We start from the raw sequence: 19,489 nt of genomic DNA, 5'->3' as shown, positions 1-19,489 counted from the left end.
GAGAAAACGATTTGTCAGTGACAGAAGTTGCACTGCAAATATGTTCCCTGAACGTTAACTTATCGGAGAGGCTTGGAGAAAGATTTGTCACAACAGAAGTGAAGAACCTACTGCACAAGAATCTTGTAGAATGCAGGCAAAAGAAAGAAAAGGAGTTTTACGATGTAGTAGACAATTTTTACACAGCATGCCTGCCCTACTTAGAGCACTGGAGACCTGCCTTTGAGTGCACCAAAAAGTCTGAGTGGGCTCTGCTGAGGAATATGCTGCAGTGGGAGCAAATGCAAGACAGCCTCGCTGCATGCCACACCAGAATTCCCACCTTAAATATGTTGGATGAGAATAGTCTCTTTGATGAGTGGTCTAGTGCAAAATCAATTGTCTCCAGTTGTCTTTCAGACTGGAACCATCAGAGAACGCCTGTCACTGAAAGGTGGCAGAAGAGTTTGACAGATGGACCGTAATGCACTACAATACACAGATCTAGCCAAGTCTGTGGAATCTGTGCTGTACCTGCTGGGTAAGACTGTACCTGTTGAACATGTCTTTTCAATTACGAATTGTGTATGGTCTCCTGAAAAATCACATCTGAATGTCTCCACCATGAACGCTGTCTTGTGTGTGCGAGTTAACTTTTCTCTAGACTGTACTGAATTCTACGACAAGGTGCTGAAAGACAAGCAAATCTGATGAAAAAAGCATCATCAGAGAAATACAACTGGTATCAAGCAGCTTCACACCCTGAAGAATGACAAGACAGGAAACAATGAGAGTAACTACTGAGTTTTAAGTAAAATAAAACCATGAAATATATCTTTTTTGCATACTGTAAGTAAGCTCCTCTGAGCACTCACCATCTCTTACCAGGTTTCAGAGTAACAGCCGTGTTAGTCTGTATTCGCAAAAAGAAAAGGAGTATTTGTGGCACCTTAGAGACTAACCAATTTATTTGAGCATGAGCTTTCGTGAGCTACATCCGATGAAGTGAGCTGTAGCTCACGAAAGCTCATGCTCATATAAATTGGTTAGTCTCTAAGGTGCCACAAGTACTCCTTTTCATCTCTTACCAGTGTCCTGTTTTCAGTTTACGGAAATATGGTCACCCTATCTGTGCTGTAGATCAGAGGTGGGCAAACTATGGCCCGCGGGACCATCCTGCCCGGCCCTTGAGCTCCTGACTGGGGAGGCTAGCCCCCAGCCCCACCCCTGCTGTCCCACATGCCCCGCAGCCTCAGCTTGCCATGCCACCACACCAGCGCTCTAGGAGGCAGGGTTGCGAGCTCCTGCCGGGCAGTATGGCACCATGGCTGGCTCCGGCGGGGCCACGCAGCTGCCAGACATGCTGCTCTGAGCAGCATGGTAACGGGGCAGGGAGCAGGGGAGTTGGGTAAGGGACAGGGAGTTCCGGGGGGCAGTCAGGGGACAAAGAGCAGGGTGCAGTTGGATGGGCCAGAGGTTCTGAGGGGGGAGGTCAGGGGACGGGGAGGTTGGATAGACGTGGGAGTCCCGGGGGGCCTCTCAGGGGACAGGGAGCAGGGGGGGTTGGATGGGTCAAGGGTTCTGAGGGGGGGCAGTTATGTTATGCTATACAAAGCACACGGGATCTTTCATAAGAGAGAAGGCAAATATGCCATATTTATTGAAAATACAACAGTCAGCATATGCTTTTCAGTCACACACACATGCACATCATGCACACAGTCCTGTCATGTTTTTATAGTTACCGGGTCTGGATCAATCTAGTGGCCAGCCAGATTAGTCGCAGAGGGGAGCCGGCCTTTGTCGGTCGCGATCCAATGCTCCTGGAGTAGTGGCAAATCCCACGGCAAAGCACCCTATTCTTATAGTTCCTTTTCTCTGTTGAAGTCTATGGATTTTGCTGTGTCAGTTTGTGACAGGTTACTTCTTAATTGGTGTTATCTTCTGATGTAAACATTCCAATACACCTCCGATAGGGTTATCCTGCCCTGGTTCCGCTTTAATCAATTGTCCTGTCTTTAGGGATGCCAGTCTTCACTTCAGTCTCGTCAATTTGCCCTTCCCTCACTATGGATGCGCGTTGATGATTTTCTGGTGTTCTTAAGTCTCTTTACTCCTTTTTCCTTGACCAGCTGGCTGTAACAATGGCCTTCACAACTTATCTTTTCCTGATGCATACATTCCTCATTCACACAAACAGACTTTTCACCGAGACCTCTGAGAATAAAAACAGTGTCAGTTTATTTTGAATCTCCTTAACATAGACGCAATACAAGATCCTGTCTTTTACTTACTAAATCTTAAAAACAATGAAATGTATATTTAACTAGAGTGCCTAATTTGTAATACATATAGGAAACCATAGTAGACATTATAACTTATCCTAAAACAAAAGGGTGACCATAATCAGTCATAAGGATTGTTCTTGTCTGTCCCTGCCTTAACATCAGTACAGACACTGGCAGTCTGTCAGATGCATTCCTACCAATGTCCCAGAGGGTCATTCCTTTCTGCTATTCAAAAAGGGTGGCTGGTAAAATGAAATCAAGACATGCATTAGTACCTCTATTCTTATAGTACAATTATAAAATCCTGCTCCTACAGTTAGGGGGTAGGAAGTGGGAGGGGGCGGATAGGGGGCAGGGGCCAGGCTGTTTGGGGAGGCACAGCCTTCCCTACGGGGCCCTCCATATGGTTTTGGAACCCCTCAGGAACACCTCAGGCCAAAAAGTTTGTCCACCCCTACTGTAGATCCAGATCTGGAAGAGGCACACCTGGATAAGAGAAGGATCAGTGGTAGAAGAAGCCAATATCAAAATCAGAAGAACCTCTGGACGAAATCTGTGGAGTCAGAAGTGAACAGAGAGCTCATGTATAGTAACAATTATTTAAATTGCTAAATATTAAAAAAGATATTAAATGAGTGGAATAGTGATGTTACCCAGAAGGAATGGCAGCCTACTCCGTACTCAGGAAGGCAGAAACAAATTCTGCTTTCATCAGCTACCCAAACTTGCACCTCAACACTCCCTAAAGTTGCCTAGTGGAAGTCTAACAGTCACACCTAAGAAAAAAAATAATCATTTTGTCAAAAGAAGTGAGAAGTTTGCCATGCCAGGAGGAACTATCTCAGCCCAGTGAAGGAGTCAAGCTGGCATCTGTGATGTGCTGAGTAAACTCCAGTCAAAGCAGGGAAGGATTAAAGGTCTAACCTGCAGACAGAGCATCTTCAACACCTGCCATAAATGTTAAGCTTGGAAGATATTTAGAGACTGTGGTGGTGAGCAACACTGTAAAATCTTAAGGAGACTTCAGGAAGGGAACAAGAAATAAAAGGAAGAAAAACAAGTTTTAGAATGCTGGCTGCCTCAATAGAGGGAGGATCTCTCTCTTCTAAGCCTGGAAAGAATTGGAGCTAAAAGCCATGAGGACTACAGGGAAAGAAGCAGCAATAAGGCTGTCCTGCCAATGAGAAGACTTGCTTTTCCAGCTGGATTTACAAAGCCTAAGAGCTGCAGTTGGCCAGTAAGATGCAAGGGTTTTTCTAGGGAAGAGAAGTTTCATAGTACAGACCATTTATCCTTGGAACCAGATCCATCTTTTCAACTCCTGCTGAAGCCTTTTGGGTTGACACAGAACTACTATGCACTGCTAAACCAAATTAGATGGAAAAGGAAAAAAAGTATGTTAGCCACCAAGGCTGATACTAATGAACTTTTGTTGGAATTTCAAACATAAGAACAGATACACACACCTAATTACTGGCTATAAAGAAAAGCAGCTGATCAGAAAGAAAGGAGAAGTACATCTGAAGCTGGAGCAAACTCTGATGTGACACTGAACCTGTAGACGTGGGTGAAACAGCAAGTGCAAAGTCTTGGTAATCATATTCAATAATGAGACATGGAATAACAGACCACAAAGAGTTCCAGAACATTTAGAAAACAGGAAATCCTGTTCTACTAAAGCCAAAGATCTTTTAGGAATTATTTTGCAGAAGTGGTGATAGATATGGTGCATGGAGACCTTTTTTCCTTCTCCCTAGAGTTGGCAACTGCCCAAGGGACATAACTGTAATATTATACCATTTCCAACAGAAGAAGTAATTATGAGAAAAGCCAAGGAGGATAAAGGATATCTCCTTCCAGGGCCACAGAATCAAAATATTTCAAGATCTCTCAGCCATAGTGTTATGAAAGAAATGGAGCAATGATTGAAGAATTATGAGAAAACTAAATAAAATATAAATAAGGTTTCCTTTTCAAAACTCTCCTCAATAAAGGCTACCTAGTGAGAGATCTAAAGGAATGGTAGAAAATAATGTGGATCTCGGGACTTATAACAAGGAGCATAAAAGAAGACAACCAGAGGACTCTAAAGAAAAACAAGTGGGGGGCGGGGGGGAGAGAAATCTCTGGCAAGCAACTAAACCAACTCATAAACAAATTCTCAAGTTTAAAAAAGGAACAAGAGCCACACCAGAAACAGACAGAAATGAAGATGAGCACACCTCTGAAACACTCAGTTTTGTGTATTTGCAGCCATAAACAACACAAGATAGAAAGAAAGGGCATGCAGCTATGAATAAAGAACTGTATTTCACTGACCTTTAAAATATTAAACTTTTCAAAATTGAGAGTAATGAGACATTGAAGAATACTACAAATTAAAAAGGATTAAAAAGCAATAAAATTAAAAGACTTCCAGCACCAAAAAAAATAAAGGGGAAAAGTATTATACATAGGCAATTTATTATAGTTAGATTACATTTTCATGTCAAACAAGACATGCAAACAAAATATTAATGTGTTGATTGAAAAGCAAATATAGTGGACTAAAAGATAGCAAAATCTAAACTGCAAAAAGCATAGATAGCACGGTGAGAAGAGCATGGAAATATAAATAGTATGAACTGCACTAAGGCATAGGCAAGCTCTGAAGGATACTGCGAAATACTGTATATCAGATCCACTGAACACAGTTTACTCCTTTAACGAGTGGGGTTTAGGTATCCATAGTAGATTACGGGTCTCTTATGACCTGCCATGGATCAGCAGTTAAACTAATCTTTGAGACAAATCAAGAAAATACGATTTAGAGCTGCATGGGATTGTGATAACAGAAGGTCTAAATCAGTTAGTAAATATACCAAAAAGGTCATATAAATAATAGAGTCTCAAGGCAGTTGTATTGAGACAACATGAGAGGGATTTCTTCATCACCAGAATTCAGTTAATTGCCATGGGAGTCATTGGGGATGTAAAGGAGCTAAGTTTGTATGACATGACGTCTTATCCCACACTTGTGATTTTGCTTTTGCTTTAGGGTGAGTAAAGAAACCAAGCAGTCAGACAGCTTTAGTGACTGAAGGCAACTTACTGATTATTGTTTCTAGGCATATAATTTGTTCCAGTTGGACCAAATGTTTTTCTGTGTTAAAGTGTACGCAATCAACTAGAGCAGAAATATGGAAAGCTTAATAACAGAAAGGTCATTTCTCCTAGTCCAATTGGTCCATACAGTGCATTTGCTTTTTCCCTTTATTCCTAAACTATACAGCCAGAGGATCCAATTAAAATATGTGAAAGCCAGCTGGAGGGAACCAAGGCCAGGGGCTATAATAGAGAACATGATGATGCCTGAGAACTAGAGGAAGAAAGAAAAAAGGCACGGGGCCAATTTGTAGAAGACAGGTTATAACCCAACTGTAGCTATCTAGATATTACTGCACACATAAATTTACTGTCAGGCACACTTTGATACAAAGCTGGCATCAGCAGATTAAAGCATTGTTGCTATGATCTTTTGTTTCAGTAGCCAAACTGGCAGACCTGACAGGCACCAGTAATCAGGTGAATCAGCAGTGGAGAAAGCATGTACTGTAGAGACACATTCCATCCAAATTGCCACAATAGTAGGTGTGACATGTTCCCCCCCGGGGTGCCACCTGAAACTGGGGTATCACTGAGCCCTCTGACCAAACAGCCTGGGCTCCCTCTCACACTGTGCTGCTGTGACAAGCTATAGACCTGCTCCCAGTCATACACCTCCACCAGCATTCACAGGTAGGGACATACCAAGAGGCAGTTACATGCAGGCTCTCTGATCAGCCACTGCATGTGAACCAACAATAGAGAGGCTACAGCCAAAATAACCACCAGCTTCCCAGCCTAGGACACCAGAGTTTTAACGTCCTGCCCTGGTCCAAACCCCAACCAGTATGAATTTATTATCCAGTTCACCTCCCTCTCAATGCAGAGAGGGCTAAGCAACAGCCTTTGCCCTTTAAGCTACAATTCCTACGCACTTCACTCCAAACTCACTGGTTTAGATTAAACTTAAAATAAATGTATTAACTACAAAAGACAGATTTTAAGTGATGATAAGTGACAGCAAACAGAACAAAGCAGATTACCTAGCAAATAAACAAAAACGCAAAACTACACCTAAGATACTAGAAAGATAGGATATGAATTAGCAAATTCTCACCCTGGTTGATTATACAAGCAGGCTAAAGATTCTTAAGGGACAAGCTGCACTGGCTTTACAGCTTGAAATCCTCATATCCATCACACACAGGCTAGAAATTCTTTTAGCCTGGGTTCAGCACTTCCCCCCATTCAGTCTTTGTTTCTCAGGTGTTTTCAGGAGTCTCCTTGTGTGGGGAGTGAAGAACAACAGATGATGTCACTCCCTGCCTTATATAGCTTTAGCAATATGGTGGGAACCGTTCCAGACCAGTTTGTGGAAAAATACTGACATCCCAAGATGGAGTCCAATCCAGAAACATGTGGGCTGGTCACATGCCCTTGCAGTGTATAGCAGCCATTGCTTACAGGCTGGCCAAAACACCCACAGGAAGGTTAAGCTATTCCACAGTCCATTGTCTTTGCTGATGGGCCATCAGCCCTGTCTGGCTTCTTCATTGTTGTACCTAAAAGGCCGACTGTGGGTGTCTTCTAGAGTAAGGCCATTTAAAATACAGATTCCCTAGTCAATATTCATAACTTCACATACAACAATGATACATGCATATGTTAGGGGGCTTATTCCTTCACTCACTTACTTCCCTGGTCCTTCTCACATGAACAGAGGCAACAATACCCGAAGTCCAAAGGTGCAAACAATTCGATGTTTATTGGGGTGAACTTCCAGCAAGCATGATTCCAGTTTCCTCCTTAGTGTCCCCCTTCCCAGAGCCTTACACCTGTGTCCCTGTTCCCATTCCTGCCCTTAGCCAAACATGATTCCAATTTCCCCACCCCCATTCCCTGTTCCCATTTCCCCCTTTAGCAAAACATGATTCCAATTTCCCCACCCCCATTCCCTGTTGGCATTTCCCACACACATACACCCACTCACTTCCTGTAAAACTTGAGTTTGGCTTAGTTATACCTTAACCAACCATTTTACTGAAATTTTACTAACCAATCCTAACATATTGTAAAGATTATTTAACCAATTATATCCCACCATCTTAATTAGTTTACACCCAACAAAATTAAATATACAGCAGACAGAAACAATAACAGAACCAGACAAAGATTATACAGACAAACAATAGGGAAATGGGGACTACAGTGATAGAACAACAAAGAAATGAGGATTTCACATCCCAGCTATTGATAAGTGAGTTCTTGCCAGACAGAATGCTATCAAACTAAGTTTCCTTTTACATCTTCTAGGCACTTCCCTTTCTCTGGAAGTGATAGGCATTATCAGGACAGGAGTGTATTCCTAACAGCCCAAAAGCACCCTCTTTCAATGTGACTAGTTTGGAATGTGAGGATGTGACCGGTCACTTCCCAGCTTATGGCTGCCCCTGTTGCTTAGCCAAAGATCTTAGCCTAAGAACAGGGCCTCAGACTGGCACAGTAAGAGAAGGACCTTACACTGGCAGACAGTGATTTTGATTCTTTCTTTTATACCTCTAACTAGCCAAGTGATAAGAATACACCTAAATTCTTAGAGTCTAGGCCTTTACAGACAGGCCTGAATATCTATATCCTAAAGCATACAAATAGGATAATCATATTCAGCAAATCATAACCCTTCCAGTGACACCTCACATGGCCTGTCTTGTACAAAACGCATCATAATTATATCATATCACTGTGAGGAATATGGGGTGCAGTGTCACGGTGGGCTCCTTCTGATCCAAGTGACCCAGCAAAAGCTCCGGCATTGGTACTCATTCACTTTCCTTTTAGCCATCCATATATTCAGAACCACTCCTAGTAGGACTCCCAGAGGTCTCAGCAGGAAGCTAGAAAAAGCCCCCTGGCTCTCAAGCAGCAGGTGATTCAATATCTGAGACATACTATGATAGAAGTATGGTATACTGGAGAGCACATATATGTAACACTGAAAAGTTAGTGAATTATTAACAGCTTTGTTATCCATATTTTGAAAAGCATGATTAAACTGAAAAATTATTTACCATTTTAAAAGCCCTTTTTACACTGAAATTTTGTAAACTGAATATAGATTAAGAATGTAAACATTCCTTTGTATGCTCTAAAACAAACACACAGACACAAATCTTTCTTAAAGACCTAGCAAGTCTCATTTGGGCTTCACTTTAAAGCAAATTCTTTATTCAGATAAGACTAGGTGGCAGTCTCTTAATAAGTGATTTGAGAGAGGTAGGGCTGAGCAGCACAGTGCAAACTCCTTCTGATGACATGCATAGTGGGAGAAATATATGTTTGACTTGTGTGAGTCTCTAATGAAAGTATGAACATTTCCCAGAGGTTCTCTAACTGTGCCAGTAGATGCTGATTTTGGATCTTACAATCATATTTATTCAGGTCATCTTTTTCAAAACCTATTTTTCCCATGCGGGGCATGGGAATGTATTTCAACAGGATTGAAAACATGTTCCTTAGTTTTCCTGTCCTTTTAACTGCTGTGCTTTTACTTCTCGTGTATAGAAACAAATTCAGAGTCTTGCAGATAAAAAAGGAGATGACCTGGATGTATTCTGGCTATACTGAAAACAGGGATGTATAATGTTAACCGAACGACTCTCCCCCCTCCAGAGTATTAAAACTCTTCAACCACGTGTGACTCGCACGTACTGAAATACGGAGAGGGAGGATAAAGACGCCCCAGCGTCCGACCTCCCTCCGCATCTGATGGCGCACGGTTGCAGTCCCACTGCAGGACCCTGATGCGGCTGGCGTTGCAACACGCCAGGCGGCACTTTATCAGGCATTTAAAATCTCCCGCCATGGATCAGCGGCCCCAGCCCTGGCCGGGGATCACACATTGGGCGGAAGCTCCCCCTCCCCGCAGCAGCCCCTCTTCCCACCTTGCTTGCAGCTAACGTTTGCTTTTAGAAACATGGGATGGCCACCCCCTCTTTGCAGTCACTCGCAGCCCTTCTCCCCGTGCGCGCGCGGCGGCTGCTAGCCAGCGCGGCGTCCCAGCGCGTTTGCCATTTCAAGCCTCCCCCCCGTAGCTCGAGGCGACGCTGTCTCGCGCACGCCACGCTGAAGGCGCGGAGAGGGCACGCGCTACAGCGTCCCCCCTCCGGTCTGCGCGTTCAGAGGAGCCGCCCCCGCAATAGATAGAACGTGCAGCTCCCCAGTCCCCGCCAGGCAACGCTGACAACTTCGGCTGGCCCGCCGAGGCAGAAAAAGTTACTGCGCCTGCGCCAGGTTGGAGGTTCCGGGAGAGGCGGCGCGTGCTGGAACTGTTATTGTCAGCGGGCAACGCGCATGCGTCAGCAGGACGCCTACAGGACCTAGGGTGGGCAAGAGCCTATGAGGCGCTTTTGTGGCAGCGGCGCAGGGGGCGGCGCCTGATTTGAACGGGCCGGCGGCGGGGCCGGGGACTGGGACTGGAACTGTGACTGTGCGGACGCCGTCTGTCCGCGCCGCCGCCGCCGCGCCATGGCCAAGCAGCTGAGCCGGGAGCAGGGCATCACCCTGCGGGGCAGCGCCGAGATCGTCGCCGAGTTCTTCTGTGAGTGAGCGGGGGCCGCGGCTCCGGGGCGGGGGTGAGGAGCCCGGGCGGGCGGGGGTCCCTGCAGCACACCGGCGTGTGCGCTGCCCCCGGGAGGGAGCCCGGAGCCCGAGGCAGCGCGGTGACCCGGACACCGCTCGGGGAGTCCCGGGAGCTGCGGCTCTGCCCAGCTACTCGTGGTGCGGCGTTTTGTTCCCTTCCCATCCCGGTAACGCGGCGGAGGGAAGGGGCCGCCGAGCGTGGGGCTGCACGTGCGGGTGGCGTCTGGGAGAGTCCAGTGACTGGGCCGACTCTACCTGCCTTTCAGCTTATGGCATCAACAGTATTTTATATCAGCGTGGGATCTATCCCTCAGAGACCTTCACACGTGTCCAGAAATACGGGCTCACTCTGCTCGTCACTACAGACCCTGAACTTAAAAAGTACCTGAACAACGTGGTAGAACAGCTAAAAGGTACAGCAGATCAAATGCACCTAGGTGGTAGTTCACCCGATGTTACGAGCTTTGAACTCCCGTGTTTTCCTCACCTGGCATAATTCTTTAGAATCGTGATGGGTTTTAGAGCGTGGCTTGCATATGAACTGATGTTTCACTTATGTGACAAGACAGACTATCTGTTCTATTTATATTTACCTATTCTATTTGTTTATATTGGGGAGCGCCTTATTTTAGCAAATACCTATACATTCTAACCAGTCTTCTGAGGCAGAGCCGTGTATTCGATCTCTTCACCATTCAGAGCTCAAATGTGAATTTATTAATTGCTAAGAGGTTACATTAGTCTTAACATGTCTGTTCAGCATGCCTATTTACATAGCCAACTTCTCTCGATCATATTGGTTTTATATTTCTGGATTAGCTATTAGAATTGGAGAGAATGTACACCTTGAAACTTGTCACTAACTTAATATAGTCAAACTGAAGACTGCACAGCATTCTAACTGCTTTTCCATAAACCATAATATTACTAGTGCAGCTAGTAAATGGGGTTAATGAAGGCTCACTCTACTACATTATCTATATTTTCTGACTTGGGGAAGTTATTTTTCTCTTGCTTCTTTCAGACTGGTTATGCAAGTGTTTAGTACAGCGGTTGGTGGTGGTAATCTCTAGTATTGAAAGCAATGATGTTCTTGAAAGGTGGCAGTTTGACATTGAATGTGACAAGACTGCAAAGGATGAGAGGTAATGTAGTCAAAATTACACTGTTATAAACCCTTCCTGTTGACTACTGCTAGTAGTTGATTAGGTGCAAGTATTAAAGGTCCTCTGTTTTGTATTTATAAACTGTGCTGCAAAAAGAATAATCTGGGTCAATCTTTTAAAAAAAAAAAAAATACTCAGCTGTAGAGGGAAAACACACCAGCTCAGGTCATCTTTGACAGCATTTTGTAGCTTTCGGTCTACTGGTGTGCTTCACTGTAAATCAAATGGAAAACTTTTTTGATCTCAGATGAATATGTAACTCCCATTTACTTTAAAAGGAGCTGCATAGAAAAGGTAAAATTTTCCCTTGATTTTTTTTTTTTTCTCCTTCACTCCTTACATAAAGATATAGGCTACTTCAGCAGCCATTATAGACCTCCATGGTGGTACTTACGTGTTTTGATTTTTCATCACTGTTCTGCTTCTTGATTTCTCATACTCAGAAGCAGTTGCTTTGGTAACAGTAATACCCCATAAACTCCAGATCACAGGGAAATCGAGACAGAGGCTGGTATCGTTAAACATTGAGAGGCTTCATGGAAGAACAATGAACTGAAATTTTAAACTATCATTTTGGTTATATTTTCCAAACCTTGAACATCCATCTTGTATTGTACTATATAATAATTGTTCCTTACCCAAGAAATGCAAGTCTCAATTGCACAATCTGTCCCTTTATTGTATAGCAAGAACAATAACCGCTTTTAAACGATGGAGAGAGAGCTAGATTTGGAGAAACTTCTCATTATAACAAAAGCTTCATTTTTTCCCCCCTATATTGACAACGTATTATTCTCTTGTAGTGTACCAAGAGAGAAATCTCAGAAAGCTATCCAGGAGGAAATTCGATCTGTTATCAGACAAATAACTGCCACAGTAACATTTCTGCCTTTGTTGGAAACATCCTGTGAGTATTCCAAACCTTTGTGTGACTAATGAAACACTTTGTGTAGAAGAAAACACTTTAAACCTGAACTGAAATTTAATCAAAATGAGACTACCACCTTTCTAATTATAAGCCGTATACTGCTTATGTAGATTTAAATGAAGGATTTAAGTATGACACCTGACCTAATGTCTGTTCTGCAATTATATAACATTCTATATGCGAGTTGTCTGCTTTTGCAAAGAAAGCACAGTTAAATGTGAATACTGTACATCTAGAACTATATGCTATGCCTGGTTTGGGATCTCACTTCAATTGAAAAGTATTTATTTAAATGTGCTAATAGTTCTAAACATATGTTTTCTCTTCCTCCCACTGAAGTATTTGTAAAGCTATTCCTTGTGAAGAGACTCTCTTCAAAAAAGAGATTGAACCCTTCTACTGAATTTAAAATTCAACTGAGTTTAGGCATACATATTTGGCAAAAAAAATTGTTTGCCTACTATGTATAGCAAAAACGTTCTCCAATAAATTACTATAGAATAACTTAATAGCAAATTACTAGTCTATAAAAGTTAGTTCACAGCTGTGCTCAAATACAGTCATGGCTCAAGTGGATATTTAGGCCCTGGTACTGCAAACGTACAAGTAACTTTTGCATGAGATGTTCTGTTTATACAATAGAACTACTGAACTGCATAAATGAAGTAAAAACTGAAAGGTAAGTACTGACTTGCAGATTTGATATCAGAGGTTGTGTTTTTAGGTGATCTTTTTAGGGGCTAAGAAGAAGATTGAAAATTGTTAGTCTGAATATATGTATGTTTCATACATAAAAAAGCTCACTGTTTTTAACTTAGCCTTGTTATACCAATAAAATAAAAACCGGCAGGATCTTATTAAAGGGGAAAAGGCAAAATGCCACATTTATTGTGAATACAGAAAGAATCATAGTAAGCAGTTAGTTATAGCTATAACATTCAATTTCATATTTATTCACACATTCATTCATTCATACACACACACACAGGTTCTGCAAGATTGTTATCATAGTTACCAGCCCTAGAGTTGGTCATGCCAAGCCACTGGCCAGGTGGCCTGGACATGAGGAGGGAGCAGGGCCTTGTCAGATGCTCATCTGTTGCTCCTGGAAGTTGGTTTTGCAGAATCAGACCCCAAAGTTCTCACTTTCTAGAGTCCGTTTTTATAGGAATTTCTTCCTATGCCAGTCTATGGGAATTGCTTCATCATGCTGTTGCTGAATCAATCAGCAGATGGCTCATTCCTGACAGCTCCGTGCTGCCAGATGTTATCTTGTTCTTTGGTTCTCCCATTCTTGAGGCTGTTGGGTGGATTCCAGTCTGCCCTCCGGCGGTCCTCTGGTTATTTCCACTGGACGCCTTCTTCAGCCAATGGACACTGGATTCTTCGGCTGGCACCTCCCTGATCATTCAGTTGTTATCCACACCAAGCATCCATCCACATACATCCTCTATCTCTATTTTAATCACAATTGTTAACAAAGCAAGATGAATACAACAAAAGGGCGGGGAGTCTCTGGGTGCTGTTTCTGTTGTTAGAGTATTGCTTTGAGTCTCTCTCTGTGTGAGTAGTTGTTGTTACAAAGAATTGCTTTGAGAACAGACTCTGTCTTAGAATGTACTAACACAATTAGCAGCTTTCAAGTTTCACACAGAGAGGGAGAGAAACAGTACCAAAAACCATGAGACCTCTTAATTAGTAATACCCTGGAATTTAAACTATGGGGAATCAAACTCATTTGTGATTTTAATACAGAACTACTTTAATATGATCCAACAGCCTCACATACACATCATGTATAGCCATGTGTAGCATATATATGAGCTGGGTTTTGCAGGGGGCTTTTGGTCAGTGGTTTGGAATCTCTGAAAATGCATAACCCATCTGAAAGGTATACATAACTATTGAAAACTCTTGCCTACAGGTGCCTTTGACCTACTCATTTACACAGACAAAGATTTGGCAGTGCCAGAAAAATGGGAAGAGTCAGGACCACAGTTTATTGCCAACTCTGAAGAGGTCCGTCTTCGTTCCTTCACTACCACCATTCACAAAGTAAATAGTATGGTGGCCTACAAAAAGGATTCCTTTCCTTGATGGAATGAATAATATGGTCTGTGTCCAGAAACTGCCTTCTTGTAAATCTGATGCTATGAACTGTAGTTTCATCCTGAACAGTGTTTTTTGGTGTGGGTGTTTTTCTGTATCTTTTACTCAAGTTTGGATCAAAATAATAGCAAAACAAAGCAGTTCTCTTGTTCACATTACACAGTATGCTGTGCTGAGGCCTTGCTGACCTATTGTCATCCCTCTGAGAGACAAAGGATTTACTTAGGAATATGGCAGTGTCTTCTTATACTGAATGGTATGCCAAATCCATTCTAGATTGGAGCACCAAGAGCAATATCAAACACTTAACCCCTCTAAAACCTGGCTTAGAAAGGCTGCTTAGAGATAATACACTTATGATTGCCCTGGAATACTTTTTGAACGGCAGCTGTTACCTAATCTTCAATACGATCTCATAATAATACATAAGAGGTGCACGCTAACAGACTTCTAAAAATATACTGTTGCTTGAGAAAAATGGTTCTGACAAATAGGGGTTGTTCTTGATAGCAATTTAGGTGGATAGTGGTGTTAATGAAGATGATCCTGGAATTAATTCACTGGTGAAATCTCATCTGTCCCTCCCACCTCTCTGCTCCAGGACAGAAATTATAAAATCAGTCCTCTCCACTGTGTAATGAAAGGTCTGGATATGAATGATTGATTGTACTCTAGCCTAAACCCAAAATCTCTGTATTGTTTTACTCTGTGGGTAATGTCTTCATGTTAATATTTCTTATTTTGTATTCATGTTTTATAGAATAAAGCTCTAAAATCTTTAATGAAAACTTTTTTACATTTGTGCAGTATCTGGGAACTACACGTTTCATGCATCTTAGACAATGTCCTTAAATTTGTGCAAGTCAAACACTATTCCCTCAGAAAGGCTTAACATCACTATCGCAGCTTCTGTTACTTGTTTCACCTGGTGTTAGTTTTCTAACTCTGAAGATTAGAATAAAGTCTCATTCCTGCATGGGCTTACAGGATTTGTGCACAAGATAAGAAAAAATGATTTAGTGGTACTTGGTGTATAAAATCCACTGCTCTGTGTAGGTCTTTATATAAAAGAACATTGAGTGAGGGTCCTTAAAGGCAAAAATAGTACCTGAAACTGCTTCTATTTCAACTCAACAATATCCCTTTTAAGCAGACTTAGAAAATGACAAAGTTGCATGGACAGCTTTTAAGATGCACGCCTCCAGAATTTTATTAGTGTAACAGTTAAGATCAGATCGAACTTTCTTTATCTGTGCATATTACAATCTTAAGAACACTCAAACATACTGTCACGGCCGAATCTCCACTCTGTCACTTTAAGTACAGAAAGTGGGGGGCCTGCAAGTGTTCTAAAAATTAATACTTGCCATTCCAGGCTTGTATTAAACTCCCAAGGTTACAGCTTTTCTCTGACTTTGGCTTGGTAAATGCTACCACCACCCAAATGCAAAAAACCCCAACCCTTTGACCCAGGAAGGAGCACTTGGAAATTCCTCCCTTTGGGGTACCCTCAAGCCCTTTCACCCCTCCCTCCAGGGAAGAGCTGAGAAAGAAAACAAAGGAAATTTGTTGTGCTACCAGCTAATTAAACAAGCACAAACCTCTTAAGACACCAAAAATACAATCCTGTTCTTAAGGTAAATTTTATTAAAAACAACAAGGAAAAAATTACATTTGGAACTTAGGCTTTTGCTAGATTTTAAAAGAGCAGTTTCAAAAATTAAGCACCCAAACTAGCTTTCTTGGGGGTTCAGCTTAAAGGTTACAAGTAAACAAAACCATCAGGGGTTAGCACAGAGGAGATCCATGAGCCAAAATAAGAAATAAACCTGATTGTATCTACCTAAACATTCCCTATCCAAATAATTTCTTCTAGGTATGGAAGATACTTTTTCATACATGGTTCAAACCTTACACAGCATTTCTGCTTATAGCATTGCTGCTCTGTTCCTGTAGCCCAGAGAACAACAGACAAAGGGAAAGTTTCTTTCCCAGTTTTAAAAGTTCTAGCCTTCCTATTGGCTCTTTTGGTCAGGTGCCCACTCCTTTTTTTCTCTTTACCACCGGGACTGTTTAACTTTTTACAGGTAAAGCAAGTCGAGAACAGCTACCAACAGGGATTTTACAGCTAACTGGCTGGCTGGGTGTCCATCAAAGGGAGCTACCTCCCCCCCTTCATTATCACACATACTTTAGGGGAGTAGAGTGCTAATTTCAAGGCAATAATCTGATCAAATAAGAATTTAAGAGGAAGGCTAAATACCTCTTCTGATGGTAGTTATCAGATTTATTCTGATATACCTTCAAGTCATTTTGGCAATAAGGCTCTTTTGAAGAAAAAAATCTCTTGCTGTTAAAAACTTAGATTTAACTCTTCATTTAAAAAAAACCCAAAACTTTAGCTAAAGAGGTTTCAGTCCAAAAAGTGAGTGTGAATGATAAAATTTAGAATGGAAAAACCTTATGCAGTCATTCTTAATTACCTGTTTTCAGAAAAAGTAAGTTTGGTTTTTTTTATAAGCTGTGTATTGCCAAAATACATTATAGGCAGAGCTCGTAGCTCTGCCCATAAAAGTTAAGATGCTATGTTTAGTCCAGGGGTTCTCGCAACAAATTTTTTTTGTTGTTTCTTTGCTTTTTTGGTTGCTTTAAAAAAAAAAATTTGCTAGCTAGTAAGTCGTCTGCTGTGAAAAGCCCTGGGACAAATTAAGACCTGGATGGGGAGGTATGCAGGGAGGCTGTGGGGCCCAGGGATGATGGTGTGTGGGTGGTGAGCCTGGGATAAGAGCCAGCTATCGCATGGATGGAGCCCAAAGCCCCATGGCTGAAGACTTCCCACCCACCCTCAGGAAAGTGGGGCATTCACCAGCTGCCTGCACCTCCAGCCTTTGTTTTTCCAGAGGGGGGGGCAGGACCAAACCCCCACTGGTGACCCTGGGAGAGGGCCCTCTGCTTCTCCCCCACCCACAATCACAGCCCAGGAGGAGGTGGTCACAAGAAAAGCCTCGGGTGGCTGCATTTGAGAAACACTGCTTTAGTCGCTCGTAACTTTCTCAAGCTTCAGTGGTTTGAAATGAAATTTCACCGTGGGCTGAACTTTTTTAGAAAGTTTCTGACAACAGTCCAGTTTCTGAGAACGGACTTAGGGGAAAATGTTTTTGTTTCTACACCATGTTAAAAATATCTTAAAATGATTTTGTTGAAACTTTAATGACCTTGTTCTTTATAGCTGACTTTCACTTTAGCCGAGGTGTGACCGCTCAAGCTTTTTTTTTTTTTTTTTTTTGGGCTATTCCTATGAAAATCTGCTCCTATTTGTCCAAATTATAAGCCTTTGGAAAAATCTTAGTTCACAGCTAAAAATGTGGGTTTTGTATGCATTGAGCTCCTCTCAGCTCCCTACATATGACTAGACTGTGCAAGTGCCATCCCTACACAGTATCTGAGTGCGCTCTGGCTAGGGGTGGGGGGACAGCAGGACTTTTCCTGCAATTGCAGCTCCTGGTATCTGCAGGCCAGCAGACCATGAAAACAGGGAGACTGTCTCCTTTTCTCTCAGTGCAGGAGTTGAATACAGTGGAGATGGGATGATCAACTCTGGAGAAAGGAGTAGACTGGGGGAAGGAGTTGATGAGCATTGAAGAGGGGGAGCTGGGGCAGGCTGAGCAAGGAGACTCAGAAGGAATGGGGATGAGGTAGGACAGAAGTTGAGAGGATGGGGAAGAAAAGGTCAAGACTGAGGGGAACAGGCAGAATAGTTAGTGCCCATTAAAGCAGGCGTTCTCAGCCTTTTTTCCTTCTGAGGCCTCCCCCAACATGCTATAAAATGTCCATGGGCCACCTGTGCCACAACAGCTTTTTCTGCATATAAAAGCCAAGGCTAGCATTTGGGGTAGGAGGCAGGGCAATTGCCAGGGGCCCCACAAAGTTAAGTTGCTCAGGTTTCAGCTTCAGTCCCAGGTAGCGGGACTTGAGGCAGCGGCACTTCGGCTTTGCCCTAGGCACAGCGACGCAGCAGTGAATCTAATGCTGGCCCTGCTTGGTGGACCCCCTGACACCTGCTCACAGCCCCCCAGGGTGCGCTTCGGCCCCCTGCTTGAGAACAGCTGTATTAGAGCACGCTCCCCTATAGACCCTGGAATGGAAGCCAAGTTCTAGGAGTCTCACCATTCCTGTGCAATCAACATGTCTGTGAAGTCTACTGACAAAATGGCTCTCATCCCTCTAATGCTGGCAGCCTACCTATGATTGCTATGAGTTGTACAGTGGATCTATTGGTTCCAACGTGCTGGTGCCACAGATGGATGTTAATGTGATACCCCATGAGGTAATTCCTGTTTTCTTCAGGTTTTTTTTTTTAAACAGCTAGGAAATTATACCACATAAAGTACATTAAATAAACATTATAGGTTACAAAGTCAAGGGATCAAACATTAGGAATTGCCAAAATTAAGGTTGCCTGTGCACTCTATTTTCACACCTTGTGCATGCACATTATGCTACAGTCTAATTATATGATCACATAATATTTTTCCCCCATAGCTCCCTCATCTCATTCAGTACACAGAATGGAGCTGCTCTGGCCATGAATCAGGGCTATGTAGTGAAGGAGACTTGTCTTTAGGACTACATGCCTCATTTGTTGCAGAAATTGGAAGGTACATAGCGAATGAGGCAGGGGATTGTAGGAGGAGAAAGGATGGTTTCATGGTTAAGGTAGTTGAATGCTGCCCGAGAGAACTGGATTCTGCTACAGAGTTCCTATGTGACACTAGGTAAGTCACTTACACCAAACTGTCAGTATGTATGCACCTCTTTTTCTAGGGTCCAGTTTGAGATCCTGGGGTCTGAGTTGCAGAAGTGCTAAGCACCCACAGCTGCTAACTGACGTAAATAGGAGACATGCTTTGAACATATTAATTGCCAAATAATGCTAAGTACTCTGAAAAATCAGGTCTTAGGCCTCTTAATTAGGCATCCAAAATTATTGGACACTTTTGGCCTTAATCAGTCTGGACAGTACGCACTTAAGTAGCTATTCACTATTTTGTTTTCTCCTTTATAGTTCAATGAGTGGCCCCATGCCTTACTTATTGCATACTATTCAAAGCCTGCTCTGGGGACAGAATTGTTAATTTCCATGTAGGCTTTTATAGGATGCTCATCACTATAGTAGCTGAGGCTCAAATCTACAAAAGGACTTAAGTGCCATGATATGAAGATAAGCGTTCTTATCCCCATACACCCATCTCTGCTATAGTGCCTGATCTGGCAGGTATTTTCAGAGCACAACTAAC

At 42.7% G+C, this 19,489-nt stretch overlaps 2 protein-coding genes across 2 annotated transcripts in view; one reads left to right on the top strand and one right to left on the bottom strand.

Moving 5' to 3' along the window:
* Window positions 1–1,860: 1,860 nt before the first annotated feature.
* The window catches only part of RPL7L1 (ribosomal protein L7 like 1), a 38,146-nt gene continuing 20,517 nt past the window's right edge, over window positions 1,861–19,489 (bottom strand). The window contains exon 7 of the mRNA XM_074950808.1: window positions 1,861–2,196. The gene's annotated coding sequence lies outside the window, so the exon portion shown is untranslated. The remainder of the gene's footprint in view (window positions 2,197–19,489) is intronic.
* MAD2L1 (mitotic arrest deficient 2 like 1) lies at window positions 9,510–14,899 on the top strand. Its single transcript, XM_074950802.1, has 5 exons — window positions 9,510–9,948; window positions 10,256–10,402; window positions 11,014–11,134; window positions 11,959–12,062; window positions 14,008–14,899. Exons 1-5 carry the CDS (start codon window positions 9,876–9,878, stop codon window positions 14,178–14,180), a joined length of 618 nt encoding a protein of 205 aa, XP_074806903.1. The 5' UTR covers window positions 9,510–9,875; the 3' UTR covers window positions 14,181–14,899.

The sequence above is a fragment of the Natator depressus genome, chromosome 4 (assembly GCF_965152275.1).
Source record: "Natator depressus isolate rNatDep1 chromosome 4, rNatDep2.hap1, whole genome shotgun sequence".
NCBI classification, from domain to species: domain Eukaryota; kingdom Metazoa; phylum Chordata; order Testudines; family Cheloniidae; genus Natator; species Natator depressus.
This window is presented reverse-complemented; position numbering and strand designations above follow the sequence as displayed.

Excerpts from the sequence above, each read along its gene's own strand:
- MAD2L1 (XM_074950802.1), top strand. The coding sequence starts at position 9,876 with ATGGCCAAGCAGCTGAGCCGGGAGCAGGGCATCACCCTGCGGGGCAGC. Across the intron at positions 9,949-10,255 it reads GATCGTCGCCGAGTTCTTCT|CTTATGGCATCAACAGTATT; the intron begins GTGAGTGAGCGG and ends CCTGCCTTTCAG. Across the intron at positions 12,063-14,007 it reads GCCTTTGTTGGAAACATCCT|GTGCCTTTGACCTACTCATT; the intron begins GTGAGTATTCCA and ends TCTTGCCTACAG.